Below are 18,351 nucleotides of genomic sequence, written 5' to 3' on the forward strand. Positions count from 1 at the left end.
CAATGTTCCTGTAAGCCAAATACCTTCTTGTTTCAAGTTGAGGTAGGAAAAAATTGTTTTTATATAATTTCGATTTCACATTTCTCTGAAAGTTGGGTGCCTGAATCTTATCAAGTTAGCAATAATGTCTCTATTAAAGCAAATGTGAAAAGCCAGAAGTTTGTTCTGGTGACAAGAAATAATAATCCTCCAAATTTTATTAAAAGCTCTTAATTTTTTTCCCCTACTACTATCTGATAAGGGACACTCTCTGATTTTTGCTCCCCATTAGTAGAATATCCTATTTCTATTTGTGGCAGTTTTCAAAACTGGGATTATTAAGTAATGTACTTACAGCTTACTTTTTAAGGAAACTGCTCGAGAGCTCCTATACTGAAGTCACTTCTTATCATTCCCCTCCCTGCCCTTCCTGTGAGTGAATTCCCCCAGAGTGATTTGTTCCGTGTATGAAGTGAAGAATTTAGAAACAGGGCTGATTGGTGGACTCGCCTGCTGCCACTAAAGTTTTCCTGATACCTTCTAGATGCTACTGCAGGATTACATGACTAATTCACTCCTCTCCTTGTCTCCTGGCAGCTAAATGGGAATATTGGAGAGCTGCCAGAAGGGTAGGTAGCCAACCTGCTTGCCCTTGATTGCACCTGCCAGCCTTTTAATAACAGAAGTAGGGTCAAGTAAGTGAAATCACGAACTGAGGCGAGTATTCTGAGAATGCAAAGGCAGTTAATGTCCTTCCAAGCCTCAGATGGCTGGCAACCCTTGGCAGAGTAATCTATGATTTGTGGCACCTGACCTTTCCTCTGTGACTGTTATCTGTGTATTCACTAGAAACATATTTACAGAATATCTCCATTAGCAAAGATGCCTTGTGTGTGATTACCCAATTGTCATGGTCACACTAGGGTTTTGATACAGTTCCTATTCACAAATGAAAAATCACACTAAACTGCACACAGGATTCATTTAAAGCAGGGATCCTCAATCAATAGATCAAGACTTCTCCTGGTAGATCTCAAAGAGATTATCACAGTCTTGCTCCCTCTTCTCTGCTACCCCCACGACAATCTCCCTCCCTCATCCATGGCAAGACAGAGTCTCCTTTATTCTCTCGAAGGCTAAAGAATTCTTAATAAAGTTAAGAATAATCAGGTATACAAATAATTCAAAGATGAGTCTGTTGAAAACAGATTCCACCTCAAAATATCGGGAGAGTATCACTTGCCTAAACTAGTTAGCATTGCTCCCATTTATATGGCACTTAGTGTCAGCAAAATACTTTCTTCTCATTTAAAATGTTTTAGTTACAAAGGCAAACAGAGTTAGGTTTTAGGCTGGCTTTCCTTCATTCTTATGGAATCATATAATAACAATATTAATTTTTTTTTCTCTGAGACAAGTGACAATGAGAGCACTTGTTATTTAAAAAGTTTACTGGGAATTTTAAAAAGTGGCATCTCCCTCTTCCCTCTCAAATAAATGGCATCAAGGTCCTCCGTGCCAGAAAATTTCTCTTGCTATCGTGTTGACTCGCACGTTAGCGTTAACTGAGAAAGATAAATGAGTAATTTAGGGAACCAAATCAAACTCTGTAGGAGCAAATAATTGGTCATGAACCAAAATGCAAAACAATAACACAGAGTCATCATCGCGTGTCTCTCAAATGAGATGTTCTGAGTAAATAAAAGTGACAAAGTCTCACCAGGTAATTAAACGAAGGCGACAAACACCACAGATCAAGAAATACTACTAAGGTGGCCTGCCTTGACACTTAGTAACCACAGGCGACCTTTGGGAAATGCATCGGGGTTAAATGCCCTGACAATTGCTGAGATCCTGTCGACCTGGGCGACTGGCCCTCCGCAGCCTGGGAGGCGGCGGCGGCGCACTAGGCCCGCACTCTGGGCCCCGAGGAGAAGCTAGAAGCCGCTCTCGGCGCTCGGGGCCTGGAGAATCGCGGGGCCAGGCCTCCCGAGGCCGGACGCCAGCTGGGCAGGTACCCACTCAGAGAAAGACCTGGCGGAGGTGAGCCCACCCTCCCCCCGCCTCCCGGTGCCGCCCGTGCGCGCCGCAGGCCCCAGAACCGAAGCTAAGCCACGTCGAGGTGGCGGTGGGCCCCTGAGGGCAGCTCCGGGCCCCTCGCCGCGGTCCCGCTAACCACTCCGCCTCCGCGGTCACCGTGCAGCCGGGCGAGCGCCAGGCGCCTTAGAAGCGGCTGCTCCGCCTCGGGAAGCGAAACGCCGGGCCGGTGTCCCCTTCCCGCAGCCCATGCAGGGACCAGCCGACGAAGGTGGGAGAGCTCGGCGCCCAAGCGGGACCTACGCGCCCTCTCAGGGACTGGGGGACGCCCGGAGCTTTGTTACCCCTCGTAGCGGGGAGTGATCACGACGCAGTTCTTCCTAGGCGACGTGAATTCAACCTCTGTAAGGATGCTCCCGGCATTGCGTGCCAACAGGGAAAGAAAGAAGAATTATTTCAATGGGGGAGGGGCGGACGGGGAGGAGTGGGAAGAAATGTACAGGGAAAAAAAAAATCCCATCCCAGCAAATCTCTTTTGGTGGAGATTTCACTTTAAAAGCTGGAAAAAAAAAAATTATTCCACTGCTTTTAATTGAAGTAAACAAAGTGCAACAAATCCTAACTCAAATATGATTGCAGTGAGATTAGGGTCTAATTGCTTAGGGTTCAGGTGGAATCTGCGGGCTAAATCCTACAGGGCCAAACTGAATTTCACAATCATTCTGTCAAAAGGAGAGCGATGAGAGCCCACACGCTTCCTAACAAGTCATTTTTAACAGTTACAAGCTTCGCACAAAGACCACACAGGGCGTCTAAGAGATGCAAATCTAATCCCTGGTCATTCTGCAGGCCTTCAACAAAGATGTGCTAAACCCTAATAGAAAAGAAATCAGTTCTCTGTCACCAGCCCCTGGTAAAATCTATTAGAGAATGGACAGAGCCGCATCTACAGCAGTGGCTGCAAAGGTTAAGGACAAGTACAAATAAGAAGGACCCAGTTTTGTTTTCCGTGTGAAATATCGGGAGAAGCTAACCCCAAATGAGTGACGGGATTCGATTCGTGGCTTCGCATTCATTTGAATGCTAGAAAAATAATAATCATCATCACGCAACATTAAGACTTTTGAAGACTCCCTTTCTGAATTTAGGAGAGGTGAAACAAATTCCCTCCCAAAAGTTGAAAATCTATGCCTCCGAAATCATCGAAGAATATTAACGGGAGACGGAGGGCAAGCGCGCGAGTCGAAGAGAGAGGACTTGGGCGTTTGGAACCGGCCGGATGACTTCGCGCCGAGGCGCGTGGTTTTTCCTGGGAGAAGCCCTGACGGCGTAGCGGTGGCCAGGGGTGGTGGATGTGGGGCTCGTGGTGAGGCCGCCCCTGGCCGCTGGGCCGAAAGGCCGGCGCCAGAGCGGGTAGTCTGGACAGCCGCCCTCCCGCCCCGACGAACCAGCGTTTGGCCCAGGTCGCTCTCCCCGACCTCACCCGCCAGCTCCGGAGCCTTGGCAGGGGGCCTGTGCCTCACAGGCAGGCAGCGTCTAAAATGTGCCCTTCTATAGTCATCAACCAGATGAGGTCCTCACTAACACAGTGTCATGCCGGGGTATTAAAAGGGTTAATGTGCGGCAGCTAAAACGTATCACAGTGTGTGAGATCCTTAAAAAAGGAGAGATCCGGGGATCCAGGTCCCACTGAGGAGCCCCCAAGCGGACTGAGTGGATGACGGGTCGTGGAAGGTTAGGGTAGGGTTGGGAGATTCCCTTCTCCTCCTCGCGAGGCAGAGTACCCGGCGGCGGGACAGGCCAGGCATCTTGACGCGCAGCAGTCGCGGGGCTCAGAGGCTGCGAACTCCCCGGGAGCCGGCTGGCCGGAGGCACGGTCAGGGAGCGCACCCGGCTCGGGGAGGAATCGCCCGTCAGAGGACGTGACTCGACAGGGTCTCGGGGAACCGGTCGCCCTTTTAGGACCCGCCTTGAGCCCTGGGAAGCATCTCAGAACCCGAAGGTGAGGGCTGCGGGGCCAGCTCAACTCCGAGTCCCAGCGGAATCGCCCTGCCATTTTCTCAAGCAGCTGGGGCTCCCTCCACGTGTCACCTCCCTCGAGGCCGCATCCGCAGGGACGAAAGGGGGCGCTGTCGAACTGCCGGGGTCAGGAAAGACCAAGAGGCTGTCCTTTTTCCAAAGTCCCTTCCTCAATTGCAGGGAGGATGGGGTGGGGGCACTAGTGTGAAAGAAAGAATTTTTGTCTGTTTCCAAGGAAGTTTCCAGAAGTTACTGTTTCTTCTCCTGGTGACTTCACCCTCTGTTCCCCAGGTTCCCCGAATTTGTTCCTCTTCAGGGTGCAGAGCTCTGAGTTGGCCAGGCTGAAAGAGTAGGCTGGAGTTTGGCAGGCTAAGTCCAGTCTCTAGCCCCTTGGCTCCGTCGCCCCTTAATTTGCTCTGGCAGAAAGTCCCTATTCTTAAGGTCTGGCATGAGGGAAGGAAAGGGTTGCTAGATTTGCCTCTCATCTCAGAGACAGACCACCACACACATCTGCTTCCTCCTCATCCGTTCTATGCCTGGCCAGGCGTATGCCTCAGGTCAGGGCTTTATTCATTCCTCCTATCCACTGACATTAATTGAATTTCTCTGTGCTGCTGCTTCTCTTTCCTTCTTCATTTTTCTTGCTAGTCCGCTGATAGGGCTGACCTTGGCAGTTCTCTGGTCTTCTTACCCCTCAACTGGCCTCCCATATGGGCCTTATTGGCTTTCACTCTGTATAGCTTAGTGCATCCACTTTATCTGCTTTTCCTGTTAGTACTAACATTAGGAAAATGATACCGAATTGCCCGCAAATACTGCAGCTATGAAGGTGGAATTAGATAAGAAAGCAGGTAAAACACAGGTATTGAAATGAAGAAATGGAAAGTGAGGAGGACGAGGACACTAATGAAAAATAGATAATAAAGTCACATCAGGCTATAAAAACAAGAATATGATGCTCCTGCAGGTGACCTTTGGGTCCCAACAAGGGTCTTTCACATTTGTCTCGGGAGACAGGGAGGGGGCTCTCTGAGGAAGAGAGGCTGAGATTTCTTCTCCCTGACTGGGATTGTGTCTGAAGACTTGGGGTAGCTATCCTGAACCTGTGTATCTTTGGTTCTCAGGGAAGTCTAGGAGAGTGGGAAGGAATCAGCACAAATCAACCACCACTCGTAGAAATAACTGTGTAGTCACCATGTCTCCATTGGGTGGTCAGGTGTCTGAAACTTCCTGCCCTGGGAGCCTGCTTGCTCTGGCTCTCTGCTGCTCTGGAGTACCTTCCTGTGCACCTCCCTCTGTCTTCCCAGCCAAACCTAGACTGGAGCCCTGTCATCAGGTGGGTGAGCTAGCTCCCCTTCACCCTAGCAGAGTGGGTCCTATGGTTCCAGCCTCACCTTCACCTCCTGTCAGTTGTAGGAGTTCTGTCCTCCCAGTCTGCAGAAATAGGGAGCCTGAAGGCTCCCTGTTATAGGATGCCTGCCCTGCCCTGCCCTGCCTCATCAGTTCAGGATGGATTAGTGTCTCAGGACCACTCTTGCTTATCCAAAGAAGGGGTTCTAGAGAGGAAAAATATTTAGAGTTTACAGCTGGTGTGTGTGTGTGTGTGTGTGTGTGTGTGTGTGTGTGTGTGTGTGTGTGTGTACGTAAGGATATCTTTGGATCTTTGTGGTTTCTATAATTTGACATCTGTTTAAAACACTGGGGCTTTTAGGACAAATTTTTGCAGAAAATTGAGCAAGCCAGTAGGATCCCTGCAGAATTCTCCCCAACCCCCTCATACCCACCCCTTCTGTCTTTTGGTTCTTCTGAGATCTTCCCAGAGGCAAAAATGCTTTGCAAGAATGTCTAAAAACACTACGCCTGCCTAAAGAGTCACGACTTGAGATTAATAAATTATCCTCCTTGGAAACAAAAACGGAATGGGCATTAAGCATATACTATGATTAGATTGAGTTTCAGCCTACTAGAAAGTTCGTTAGATGTTGCTGTCTGGGGAAAGACGAAATCTCTCTCTTCCCTAGGAAAACTCATCAGGGAAACAGCAGCAGTTTGATTTTGTTTATTTGTTCAAAGAAAGATTGTGTTTTAAGATCGTTTTAAAAATTCCTTCAGGTTAGGGTTTGGATCACCGTCGTGAAATCAGTGAGCTAGTATCTACATATTCTGAGGTTGAAATTCACGAGAAATTTCTACTGATCTGCGCAACAGACTTCTTGGTATGGTCTCAAGAAGGGGTTGGGGCCGGGTGGGCAGGCGGCGCGCAGCCGAGGGTGTTCCGGAAGGGGAACCGGATGAAAAATCAGTGGCTGGCCTGAGGGTTAGGGGGATGAGGTAAGGTGGGATCTGGTAATGCGGCTTTGGACTGGGGTTGGTGGGGAGGCCGAGGGCTGTGGGAAGTGCCCGCGGCCGCGGGAAGGGGGAGGTCGCGGACAGCTGCTTCTCTTGATGCTGGAAAACAAAACTTTCTACGACGAGAGACCAGCAAATAGCTCAAGATTTCCAGTACCCACACCTCTAGCTGAGACCCCTGACAACCATCTTGAAACTGCGGGGCCACGTGGGGCCCTCAGGTCTTTGGCGGTGCAACTGGGAGGCCGCGGAGCCGGCCCCTGGGTTTTAGTCGCAGCTCTGCGCCCCCTCCGGAAGACGCCCTGCTGGCCCCCGCCACACCCGGGCAGGGCTTCACAGCTCCAAACGGCGAATTTTAGCCTGGGCAACCTCTTCTGGCGGCCCTTCCTTTAAAAACAAGTTTGAATTTTCCATCATATTTCGTACCCGCGAACTTTCCCCTAAATGACTTAACCAGAGCCGAGAAGGACAAACAAGGTTTCTCTCTCACCTTCCCCGCCGGTACTCCCCTCGCCCCCAACCATGGAGTCTTGATTTTCTAAGCAATTAAGTTAGATATTAAACAGGAATATTCTACTCAAAATCCATCGGGACTAAAGACTGATGCACAAGGTCTGAGGCTTGAAGAAAATATTTAGTGCTTGCCTGCAGAGTCTGTCACCCATCATCTGCTCGGAAAGCGCTCTGTATCTTTCAGCGTGTCCGGCTCTTATGATTGCAAATGGCCCTGTTTTCAAATGGAAATAAGACTTGCAAACTGATTATGTGTATTGAATCGGAATCACTCCCTAGATCCTCTTGTTTAAAATGTATTGAAAAAAGGATGAAGGCTGCAGACCTCTGTAACCAGCTCCCTCTCTTCTCAGGGAGGTCGATCTATTTTGCAACTTTTTGCCATTTGAGCATGTTTCAGCTGGATAATTACGTTACTATTGTGTTACTGGCCCAATGTAAAGACTTGGTACACACACTGCCTCCCAGCAGGCTTCCCTGCCCTCCCCACTAGCATCACTCCTGAAACACGACACACACACCACGCAATTGCTACAACACTTTGACCCACAGACCAGCTATAACCAGCCCTACTCAGCAGTCACAAACACCAGCAGAATCCCACGCACTTTCACCAGGCACAGTTGTTCCTACCCCTCCTCCCTTCCTTTCCAGTCCCCTCAGTCCCCTCTCCTTTCCTCTCCTATCTTGTCTTACCAAGGAAGCAGAATCACATACACACAAGCCCCCAGCTTCCTCAGATGCCCAAACAACAAAATCTAAGTATTTAGCCATGTCAAGAATTTTCAACAACTAATTTTGAATTGGTGTGGCATTGAAGTTGTTTATACGGAAAAGTTAATATCAACCGTTAGGGATGCATGAAGGTACTTGTGCACTACTATAGATCTCACAGATTTTCTCTTTCCCCCCCATGCAGTGCTAGATGCTCTGGGTGGGTTGACTTTTTGTTAAATATTTCCAAAGGTTATCCTGTTTTGTTTCAGTATAAAACCAATGTGGCGTGCAGAAAGATATCTGAGTTTCACCTACGGTGCGAGTTGTAGGTATGATACATTGCTGCACTTCCAAAATTCACCATACCAGGCCTCAGCAGTCCTGCCAAGGAGCAGTAAGCAACATTTCAGTTAATATTGCAGGTTGGTGAGAAGAAATGAACTAGCTACAACTTCTCATGCCTGGAAATGGGGATGTGTGCTCTGTGTATGCTTGTGGTGCAAGGGTTGCAGTTCTCCCTGAAGCACACTCAGAAGGGAAAGAAGAAGCCGTCATGCCCAGCTCCCTTCCCCTCCTTTAGTTCCCACCCAGAAAACTGTGCCTTGCAGACCTTGAGGCACCGTCGAGTGGCCAGGCAGGGAAACAGGTTTAATCCTCAGAGGCTTCAGAGTCTCCTCTGAAAGACCCTGTGACCCTTAGTCTGTTTAGAAACCTGGTGCTCTGGGGGCACCTGTGGGGACCCTAACTCTGTGGAGGTTCTCTCTGTACGCAGGCATAGCTAGATGTACTAAGCCATTGACCTGTTGTTTTCCCAGGTTAGAACAGAGCAAGCAGCTAGCTCAGAGGTACCAGTTCTCAGTCCTCTTCGTGTCATTACGGTAATTCCCAGGTTTACGACTGCGCGCGCGCACTCACTCATGTGTGTTCGGGGAGATCAGGCAAATCGGTAGCACGCAGACCAAATAAACCCTTGTTTTCCTAGAGCTTGGACACCTTCAAGCAGCAGTATCGGGTGGGATAATACTAGGCAATTTAGAGACCCTGCCTTTCTCTATGATTTTCCACAGAATGGCTCTAGGGCATAGCGACTGGGGAAGGGTATCCAACGACACTTTTCATAACCTGACATTACTTCTGTAGAAATGACATTATCAACAGTCACCCCCAAACCCTAGAAATGCAATGTTTAACACTCACCAACAGCTTAGTGTTACTGACAATTCTACCTAGCAATCAAAGACAGGATTCCTGGAAATGTATGAAATGAGGGGGCAGAGGAGGAAAAGTTGTCTTTTTCTTGTTGTTGGACTACACTGAGACCTGCCCTCTGCCACTATTCTGTGAAGGCCAGAATAGGAAGGAGTGCTTGCTACAAATAAGTAGCAGAAACATTTTCACTTGTTTTTGTTAACTGGAAATAGTAACAATCGGTTTATATTAACGATTGTTATTAATGGATAATGTACATGCAGCAAATCACAATTTTTGTTATAGATTGCTTCAAGAAGTCATCTGCAGCTGTGTGTCTTAGGCAAAAAAAAAAAATCATTTTCTTTAAGAATACATTTTAATATTTCTCCTGAGCATAATCAGGCCTCTAGTTTTACTTGAAGATTAATTAACATTCCAATCTGAGTTGGTGAAACTAAAGAAAGTTTTTGTTTACTTGATTTTTCAAAGGGAAACTTGGTTTCATGTGACATCTTAATTGAAGTAATTAATGCATTCAACTTTCTGGAATCTAACAGGTTCTCTGAGATCCCCTAATAAGAGAATCCTTTATTAAAATTTTTCTTTTTAAATATATTATAAAATAGACATTTAAAATAGGTATATGTGTGTATTTACTTCTGTAATACATACACGGACAAATGTTCACATGCAACCACTCATTCCTACCTACAGAGTGGGCAAAATCAGACTGTCACCACTGTATTGGAGGAAAGCGTCCTCCTTAATAAGGCCTATTTTCTGCAATTTTTAAAATGTTTATTTCCATTTCAAGCAGAGCACTAATAGTGATCAATTATATTGCAGTATTCTGCACATAACTAAAAAATATAAAACAGAAAAATGGATTTAAACCTCACCCTTTTCAAATTTTTGTTACAATTCGTAATAAAACGACAATACATGTTTAGGAAGCAGAGTCCAAATGGGAAACATCATCAAATGAGTAGCCTGTGGCCCTTCTTAGATGCCCTCCAAGTAGGGCATTAGGTCACTGTCAGAGGGAAATGCAGCCAGCCACTTCAGCTATGGCTTCAGATGAGGCAAAAGCTGTGCTGTCAAGTTGCTGAGCCTGCTCCTCCTCTGAACTTTTGAGAATCATCAGGAAATGTTCAAAAACGTGGGGGAAGAAGCATGCAGATCCTGGCCCTGCCCTTCAATAAAACTCAGTCTTTCCTTTACTCTCACCCATATCCAATTCTTCCGGCCACTTGGGTGGACAAGCTCACCAGAGAGAGTGGCTGGGAATAGGACACTCCTTCCAGAAGCTACTGGCCAAAGAGGCACCAGAAAACTTTCTGTACTCCAAGTTGAGGCAAAAGCCCAAATTGGGCCCCGGAGAGGGTGGCCTGAAGCTGCAAGAATACAATTGCACAACCACAAACACATCAGCCAAGAAGTCAGAGAATGCCAGAGAAAGGGGGTGTCCAGCCTCTCCCAATAGAAACCAGGCTGAGCAAGGAAAACATTCAGCCTCATCTCTCCCAATACTCATGTCTCACTTTCCTTTCATTCTTAAAGAAAGCAGCATTTGAAACAAACAAGTCAGCAAACCATGTCTAAGAGCCATTTCATCTCAGATTCACATTTCCCAACAGGCTTTCTAGTTCTCCACAAATAATATCCCTGCTCACTCTGCTTTCCCCCTCTAATAATTGGGGGGAAGGGAGGAGCGATGTCTAGAGAGACTGGAGACATTCGATCAGAATTCAAGGCAGCTTCTCACAACTCTCTTGTTTATAGAAAATGAGTGTCTGCCCGGCTTGCTTTTAGTTCAGGAAAAGGGTCAGTCTTTATCAGCACAGTTCACACAGATCCTGGACTTTTTTTTTTTTTCTTATCTTAAATTGACCCGCTTTTAAGATAAAGATATAATAGAGAAAGCATTGACCTTACCTGGTCCCTAATGAGTTGGAAGTCAGAAAACCCCCGCTCTCATTTCCTCTTATCTCAGGTCGCCTGGGAAGAGACTCGCGCTACCTTTTGTGCACTCGCCCCTGGAGATAGACCCTCACCGACGCCTATACGGCGGTGAGCGTCCTGGAAGAGTGTGCGGCCTCTAAAGTCTGAGAATTCTTCGCTGGGGTCTCAAAATCGGAGACCTCACTCCAATACCTCGGCCTAGCCCAGCTTCAGGGTGATTTAAAATCCCTTGAAAGGCTCCCGAGCAAGTCTGGCTCTTTGAAAGGCCAATCCCTAGCAATGGGGGGAAAAAAGCTGCCTCCTGCGAGGTCCTTGGACTGGAGTGCGAGGGCCTCCCCCGCCTCCAGGAGTAAGTGCCCTGAGCGTTTCTCGCGGAATCCGCTGAGACTTGGCTCTGATTTCAGTCGGGGGGCCTCAAGCTACTTCCCACCAGGACACCCCCTCTTCCAGAGCCGCTGCCCCGGCTGCTGAGGCATTCCCTATCCCCAGCCGCCTCCTGGCCTTGAGGACTCCAGCTGTACCCGCTTGTGCCCCTGTTGGGGGTGGCGGCAGCCCGGGCGCCCTTCCCCCGCTCAGAGCATCTCTGTCTCGCTCTTCTCGCCTCCCCCAAACCCGGCCCATTTCCAGGCCCCGCCAGCTGAGAGAGCTGCTTTCCTGCTTCTCCGACCTACAGCTCCGGGTTCCCAGGCTGAGGCGGGGGCGGGGAGCCGCTTTGGGATGCTAAACATCAAACAAGCCAAGCCTGGGGTTTCAGGCCCCGAAGCCACTAGAGCCTCTCTCCAGGGCTCTCGAGAAAGTCCTCGTGTTTACGTGGCGGGGTGGAGGGTGAGGGAGAGAAGGAAGGGGGGGGGATGCTGTCTGCAAAATCTCCCCCACTCTCCGCAGCCGGCGGTGCTTGGGATGGGTGGGGTGCTTAGGCCGGGGCGCTCAGCTTCTCCCCAATCTTGGGGCGAACTGTGCTGCCCCCACACGTGGGGAAGCTTCCGGCTCTTCCGGCACTTCAGCGCCAGTGGCGTCCCCAGAAGACTGATTTCTCCCTCAGGGGAGGCCAGAACTGACCCGGGCCAGAGATACTAGAGACCTAGGATAGGTCCACTCCAGGAGAAGACACTCGACTCCGCAGAGGCTGACCAGGATGTGGGGGTGTCCCCAGGCTGCGGTCTTTGGCTGCGCGGAGCGAACACCTATTTCCTTATCAAGACGCTTTGGACTGCGTTTCAGAGCAGCTTCCTGCAGCCACAACGACCTCCCGGGCAGGAGCGGTAGCTGGTTGGCCCTGCGTGCTGGATGGAGCGAAACGGCCAAGGCCTTGTTTGTCTCGCTCCAATCTGTAGACCCGCTGAATTCACCTTTCCCCAGAACAAGTAAACAGACTTCAAACTAAGCTGGCTCTAGACGGCAGGAGAAGAATGAATTTGATAGAAACTTCATCCACTGCAAGAGTACCACAGCTCAGTAAAACTGTGACCCTCAGAAATCAGCTCCGGGCCAGGATGGGGAGTGGGGTTTGGGGTGGGTGGCAGCCGTCTGGGTCATTTGTCAGGCACACCCGCCTTGTCCCACACAGGCTTGTGCTGGGCATGCGGCGTGTTGAGCGTTGAGGGGAAGCTCCCACTCCCACAGAAATGGGACCTTAGAGTCAAACGTTTTCCTGGCCAGAGCTTGGTGACTCGACCACCTATACATTCTGTCCCAGGCTGCTGCTGCCCATTCTAACACAAAGGTTAAAACTTTACACATTTTTTGCTCGTTTTCCAAAATGTGAGAGCTGCTGAGATTTACCCCAACTAGCACACTCCCTAGACCCAAGCGACCATTCTTCCGAATCTCTCAGTCTCTTCTGGATATTGGAAACTGTACCTCAGCAGCCAGAATCCAAGGCGGAAGCCCGCCTTGGTCCCCAATTCTAAGGAACCCAGGAAGTCAACAGAGGATTGCTGGTGCAGAACAAGGCCCCGGGCTAGGTGACTTCCGTTACAAGTTCCTGGGGAATGAGAGTGGAAGTCAGGAAGAGTGAGATGGAGTCGGAATGAAATGAAGAGAGAAAGAAAAGACGGGAGAGACAAGAAAGGAAAAAGTTGAAGTTCTAGGTGAGAAGTGAGTACATGATAAATATGAATCAATACCCCAAAATCAAACACTTTCAGGCCTCTAGAAAAGTGTTGGGAGGGGCATTTGTCCACAGCCCACTCTGTCACCTTTCCTCCTTGGTTTATCAGAGTGTGACTCTTAAGGGGGCGACAGCCCATCTAGGGACTATGCTTTCTCTCTGTCCACAACCACTACTTTCTCCTCCCCTCCCTGGGGGCAACACTGAGTTCCCCAATAGCCACATCTGGGGCACCAAAGACCAAGAAATAAGAGGTAGGAAGAAAAGTCCAAGATGATTTTTTTTTTGCTGAGGCTAGGAGGTTCAGGGAGAGGAGGAGGAAGTTAGGAGCAGGGAAATCATTACTACAAAGATTTAGGATCCCACAGATGGAAACCGATGTGAATAAGAGCAAAAAGCCCAGCTCCCCATGTCCTGTAGTAGTGGAGTCGGGAGGGTGTCTCCAGGTCAGCTGCCCAGTCAGACACCTCTCTAGGCTGGAGAGACCTTAAGAAGAGAAGATCTGCGGCCAGTCCTGCGTGGGGACAGCCGTTTCCTAGTAGAAATGAAATCTGGTAACGACTTTCCGACACTTTCGAAAACAACCGCCCATCGAATTCTAATTCCGACAAGGCTCAGCTGAGGATTAGAAATAAAAGATTGATGTTGAAATCTACAGGGGCGATCTGCTCAGTAATAACGATTGTCATTCAGGGTTATTTAAAATGTCCTGGCGGACTTTTTTAAAACGTTGGCTTAGCTGTGTAAGACCACAGTAGATACATCTGAGGTTTCAAAAAACAGAAGCCTGTCTCTGAAAACTAGTCCTTTGGTCTAGTTCTATTCCTTTCTGCCTTTCCCTCCTGGTGGAAGTAGTTTATCTTTTCTCCTCTTTATTGCCGTGTCCCAGAACTGCTCAAGGTTTGGTTCTACTCAATTCGGAAGCAGAGAAAAGCTCCCTCTTTGCGTGGGGCAAAGACTGGAGTCAGGCCTCCTTAGCTGATTCAGGATCCTTTGAGTCCCCAAACAATTCCAATCCCATCAGGCTAATCATGAGCCGCCCCATTAAAAAATGCCATTTAAAGCCAAATCAAAACCAAACAAAAGGTGGGTTTTTAATCAGAAAAGGAATCTTTTTAATTTGTATAATTTATTAGAAGCTTCTTAGGAACTATATTTAAGCCAGATATCTACATAAGTTACAACAGAAAAAGACGCTGCAAATTCCAAACTGCCAAATAATATACACAGATTTATCAGCGCCCACAAAAAATATAATGGGCTGGGGATCGGGACTGGGTTGTTTTTTTTTTTTGTTTGTTTGTTTTTTTGTTTTTTTTTTAACAACAAAATGTACAGATTACTAAAAGCTAGTTTAGTCCAACGTCGACAGCGTTTTACAGCTACAAGTTCACATCAAACATAAAACAGTTTTAGCCAGGGCCCTCAGGCTGAGCCTGGGCAGTCAGAGCTTGCTGAGAGGGGGTATTTCCTTTGTGTCAGTGACAAGTGGGTTCTGTAGAAGAGTCTTTCCTCTCCCCAGGCCCTGTCTCCCCTTCGAAAGAAATCCTGGTATTTACAAGCGAGTCCGCTTTGCTGGCACAGTGTACGCAGAGTGAAGTTTGAGATCTTTAGAGTCCAGAGCCACCTCAGCATAGAGCCCTCTCCAAACTCTGCCCCGCCTGGGTGTGGAAAACCCATTTGAACCATCTAAAAGACACGCCCAAAGCTGTTTTGTTATGTCCTTCTCTGTTAAAAGGCTCCTTAAAGAATTGGATTCGCTTGGTTGTTTTTATTTTCTTTAAAAAAAAAATCCCACAAATTTTAGAAAAAAAAAAAGGAAAGACGTCCAGCAGTTTGGCCTTTGTGTTTTTTTCCCCTTGGTCTAAACGGGACAGGTTCTTAAGAAAAGTCGAAGCACATGGAGCGGCGGGTGGTTGGTGTGTGTGGCGGGCAGGAGGGGAAGCGGTGAGGCAGTGTGCTGGGCTGGGATCGGCCCAGCGTCCTCTCACCAGGTCCGACCATATAGCAAGGTGGAGCAGGACATGGTGCCGTAGTCCGAGCCCGAAGAGTTCAGGTGAGACAGGCTGGAGACCTGGCCCTGCAGCGCCGCGGGGCTGGCGGCGTGGTGCGCCAGGTCCGGCGACTGGCCCGCGCTACCCGGCTGGTGGCCCGGGTGTGCACCCAAGCCGGGGCCACCGCTGCCCACTGAGATCGCTGCCGCCGCCGCCTGCGCGGCCTGCGCCTGCTGCTGCGCCTGCTGTTGCGCGTGGCCTTGCAGGCTGGCTGCGCCAGTAGCAGGGGCGCCCGCCTGGCAGGGTTTGCCGTCTTTCACCAGGACCGGCACCGCAACGCGGCGCGGCGACTGCTGCTGTGCTTGCTGCTGCTGTGGGCATCCGGCGCCTCCTCCGCCACCGCCGCTGTCCTGCTGCAGTTGCTGCTGTGCCGCCTTGTCCTTGGCTTGGCGCTTCATCTTGTAGCGGTGGTTCTGAAACCAGATTTTGACCTGCGTCGGTGTCAGGTGAATCATGCTGGCCAGGTGCTCACGCTCCGGCGCCGACAGGTACTTTTGCTGCTTGAAGCGTCGCTCCAGCTCGTACACCTGCGCCTGGGAGAAGAGCACCCGGCGCTTCCGGCGCGGTGCGCTTGGCAGCGGGGCCATGTTCTTGCTCACGTCCCCCAGCGAGCCCAGGCCGCCCATGCCGCTCATGTTCATGCCGCTCGCCGGGCCCATGAAGCGCGAGACTGCAAGCGACAAACGCACAGCGTTGGCCGGGGCCGGGCCGGGCCAAGCCACTTCTGCCTTCCGCGCCCTTGGCCGGCCAGGCCCGGCCCCGACGGCGCCCTCCTCACCTAGGCCGCCTCAGCCCTGAGAGGCCCAGCCGCGGGGATCGCCAGCGCTTGCCCGGGCGGTGCCATCGAGGGGTTGACTGGAGAGCTTCCTCCTCAACCCCAGCTACCTCCCTCAGTCTCAGTGCTCCACCCAAAAGCACTGTGAAGAAAGGTCGCTCCAGTTCCTTTCGTGCCCATTCCAGGCTGGAGTCGCGGGGTTAACGGGCCACCGGCGGCCAACTGGGCCCAGGCCAGGAGCTGGGGTCCGACGGTAGACCCTAACTTTGGGAGCTTAGGAAAGGAGGTGTTTCGAAAGCTAGGACCCCCAGACGCTTTGCCTCTCGCCCTTCTCTCCTGTCAGCCCCAGTGTGGACGCTTGCTCTACCCATTTAGATCCCTCTCTAGGGCTGCTCACCCTCCCAGTTGCCTAGACTGGAGAGAGGCCGGCCCCGCGCCTGAGCGCGTCCCAGCACGACAACCTCCCGCCCCGCCAGGCCGCGTCTCTCGGCGTCCTGCTTGCCCCGACTCCCTAAGTTAGAAGGGAGACTCGGTGGGCACTCTGAGATCTCGCGCGCGGAGCAGAGCTGCCAGTTGGCCACATCTGGGAGACGCCGAATACCAGCACTTGCCTGCGGGACCGCACCGCTACTAAGTGTCTCTTCTTGGACCCCTCAGCCCAGCACCGGGAAGAATCCCCAGCTCCCGCGCCCGACTCCCTGGCGCCGCTGCCCGGCCGCCCACCCTGATGCCCAGCGCACAGCAGGCAGGCGCCGCGCCTTCCGGGCGGCTCACCCCGCACCTCCCGCGCTCAGCCCGCGGCCCCACAGCGGGACGGCCTCACTTACTGGCGGGGAAGCGCGGGTCTGGGTTGGCACCGTACCATCCAGGGCCCGAGGCGGTGTTCCGCATGGTGTCCTGGTACGGCGGCAGCTCGCTCATGTTGCCCAGGTTGCCGTTGCAGTAGCCCCCCACGGCGGAGTGCGAGAGCTGGGGCACCCCCGCCGCCGTCATGTGGTAGGCGGCGGTGACGGCGCCGTGGTGCCCCACGGCGTGTTGCTGCATGGCCGCGGCCGGCGGTGCCGCCTGGCCCTGCCTGTAAGCCGCCAGCGGAGCCCCAAGGCCGCCGCCCTCCATGCCCACTTTCTTGTAGCTTTCCTCCAGGGGACTCAAGATGTCAGACACTGAGAACGGAGTCGTGTGCTTTGGACTCATCGACATGATTCGGCGGCGGCTGGAGGAGGAAGGAAGAGGAGGAAAAAAAAGGGAGAGGGGGAAGGCGAAGCCTCGCTGCTTTTTTTTTTCTCCCTTTGCCAAATATTCTGGTGTTACCTTAACGCCGATCTTGTTGGATGTACACGTAACCGAGTGGACCGAGTCCGCCTTAATTGGCTTGAGTGGAGGCTCGGGGGCTGCCTCGCGTTTGTTTTAGCCCGGCGCCAGGTTTTAGGCAGCCACCAGAGGCGGGGCGTAAGCGCTAAAGCAACAAGACAATAAAGATATTCAGCTTATGCTGGTAACCAAGGTAAACACATCAGTTTAAATTGAGAGAGAAAAAGAGAGAGAGAGAGAGAGAGAGAGGCAGAGACGCGACCTAAAGCATTTCTTTCCCCCTCCCCCAATACCCCCACCTCCATATTTTGTGGGGTGCGGGCGGCGCGCAGGAGAAGGCGGGGGAGGGAAAGGAGGAGGAAACCGAGAGAAGGGAGGGCAAGAAGTGAGGTGGGGAGTAGCCAAGGAGGGATGATGGTGAGGAAGGAAGGTGAATGCTGCTTTGCAACCAACTTGCTGAGTTAGAAAGTGAACCACTTTCCAGTTCGGTCGGGGTTCCCCAGGCGGAGACAGGTGTTTAGAGGGAGGGGGCCAAGGGACGGGGTAGGGGTTTCACCTGAGCCTGCTGGGGCTGCTCCTCCCTCCCGCCGCGGCCTCCCAGCCCTGCGCCTTCCCACTGCCTCCGGACCACATCGAGCTTCGCGGCGCCGAGCCCCAGTCGCCACCAAATGAGCTCGCGAGTCTGGGGACGAACCCTGGGGCCGCACTGTTGGCTGCGTGTCTGTCAGTCTGTCTGCCGCTTCTGCCGCCGTCAGAGGGACACCTCTGCTCCCCGCCCCCTTTCCCCCTACCCGAGAGAAAATCCCAGCGGGCGGAGGGGGCGCTGAGCAGGGGATCCGCTACTGCGGAGAGGTTGTCCCAGATCCCCGCGTCCTCCTCCCCTCAGCTCAGGGTCTTCTCTGCGGACCCCCCCACCCCGCGCGCATCACGCCCCAGCCTACAAGAGGCTCTTTCCCCACCCCCATCAGCAAGCGCACCACTGACCCAACGGAGCTGGGAGACCGGGGCGGGGGAGGTGGAGGAGCCAGTAACGCGAGGGGCCATCACTTAAATTGCCCCACCTCGAACAAACCTGGTGTTCCCGACCCTCGCCCATCGTCTGGACGCACGGGGTTCTGGGACTGGAGCTGACTTTCCAAGGACATCACAACCCCGGCACCCGAGCCCACGCTGATTTCCCCTCTGATGCTTCAGGAAGGGTGCTAGCAGGGAGCGTCGTGAGTGTCCGCCCGCCTGTTGCCCCGCGGAACTTAGCCTGAACCCCGGCGGGCCCAGCTGGCCGGGAGGGGGCTAATCCCGAGGCGCGAGAAGCCCAGCGGGAGGGAGGCTGGGCT

At 51.6% G+C, this 18,351-nt stretch overlaps 1 protein-coding gene and 1 long non-coding RNA gene across 3 annotated transcripts in view; both read right to left on the reverse strand.

The window, feature by feature from the left end:
- Positions 1-11,853, reverse strand: part of LOC120620770 (uncharacterized) — a 34,797-nt gene extending 22,944 nt beyond the window's left edge. Inside the window, exon 1 of the long non-coding RNA XR_005657973.1 lies at positions 10,741-11,853. This is a non-coding gene — a long non-coding RNA (uncharacterized LOC120620770). The remainder of the gene's footprint in view (positions 1-10,740) is intronic.
- A 2,288-nt stretch (positions 11,854-14,141) lies between these two features.
- NKX2-1 (NK2 homeobox 1) lies at positions 14,142-17,926 on the reverse strand. Of its 2 annotated transcripts, none has more exons than XM_039885681.1 (3): positions 17,574-17,926; positions 16,534-16,919; positions 14,142-15,601 (listed from the first exon to the last, which is right to left on the reverse strand). In XM_039885681.1, exons 1-3 carry the CDS (start codon positions 17,648-17,650, stop codon positions 14,865-14,867), a joined length of 1,200 nt encoding a protein of 399 aa, XP_039741615.1. In that variant the 5' UTR covers positions 17,651-17,926; the 3' UTR covers positions 14,142-14,864. The 2 variants fall into 2 exon arrangements, with proteins under 2 accessions (XP_039741615.1, XP_039741616.1); XM_039885682.1 differs by lacking the exon at positions 17,574-17,926 and adding an exon at positions 17,018-17,178.
- Between the last annotated feature and the right edge of the window lie 425 nt (positions 17,927-18,351).

The sequence above is a fragment of the Pteropus medius genome, unplaced genomic scaffold (genome assembly GCF_902729225.1).
Source record: "Pteropus medius unplaced genomic scaffold, Ma_sr-lr_union100, whole genome shotgun sequence".
NCBI classification, from domain to species: domain Eukaryota; kingdom Metazoa; phylum Chordata; class Mammalia; order Chiroptera; family Pteropodidae; genus Pteropus; species Pteropus medius.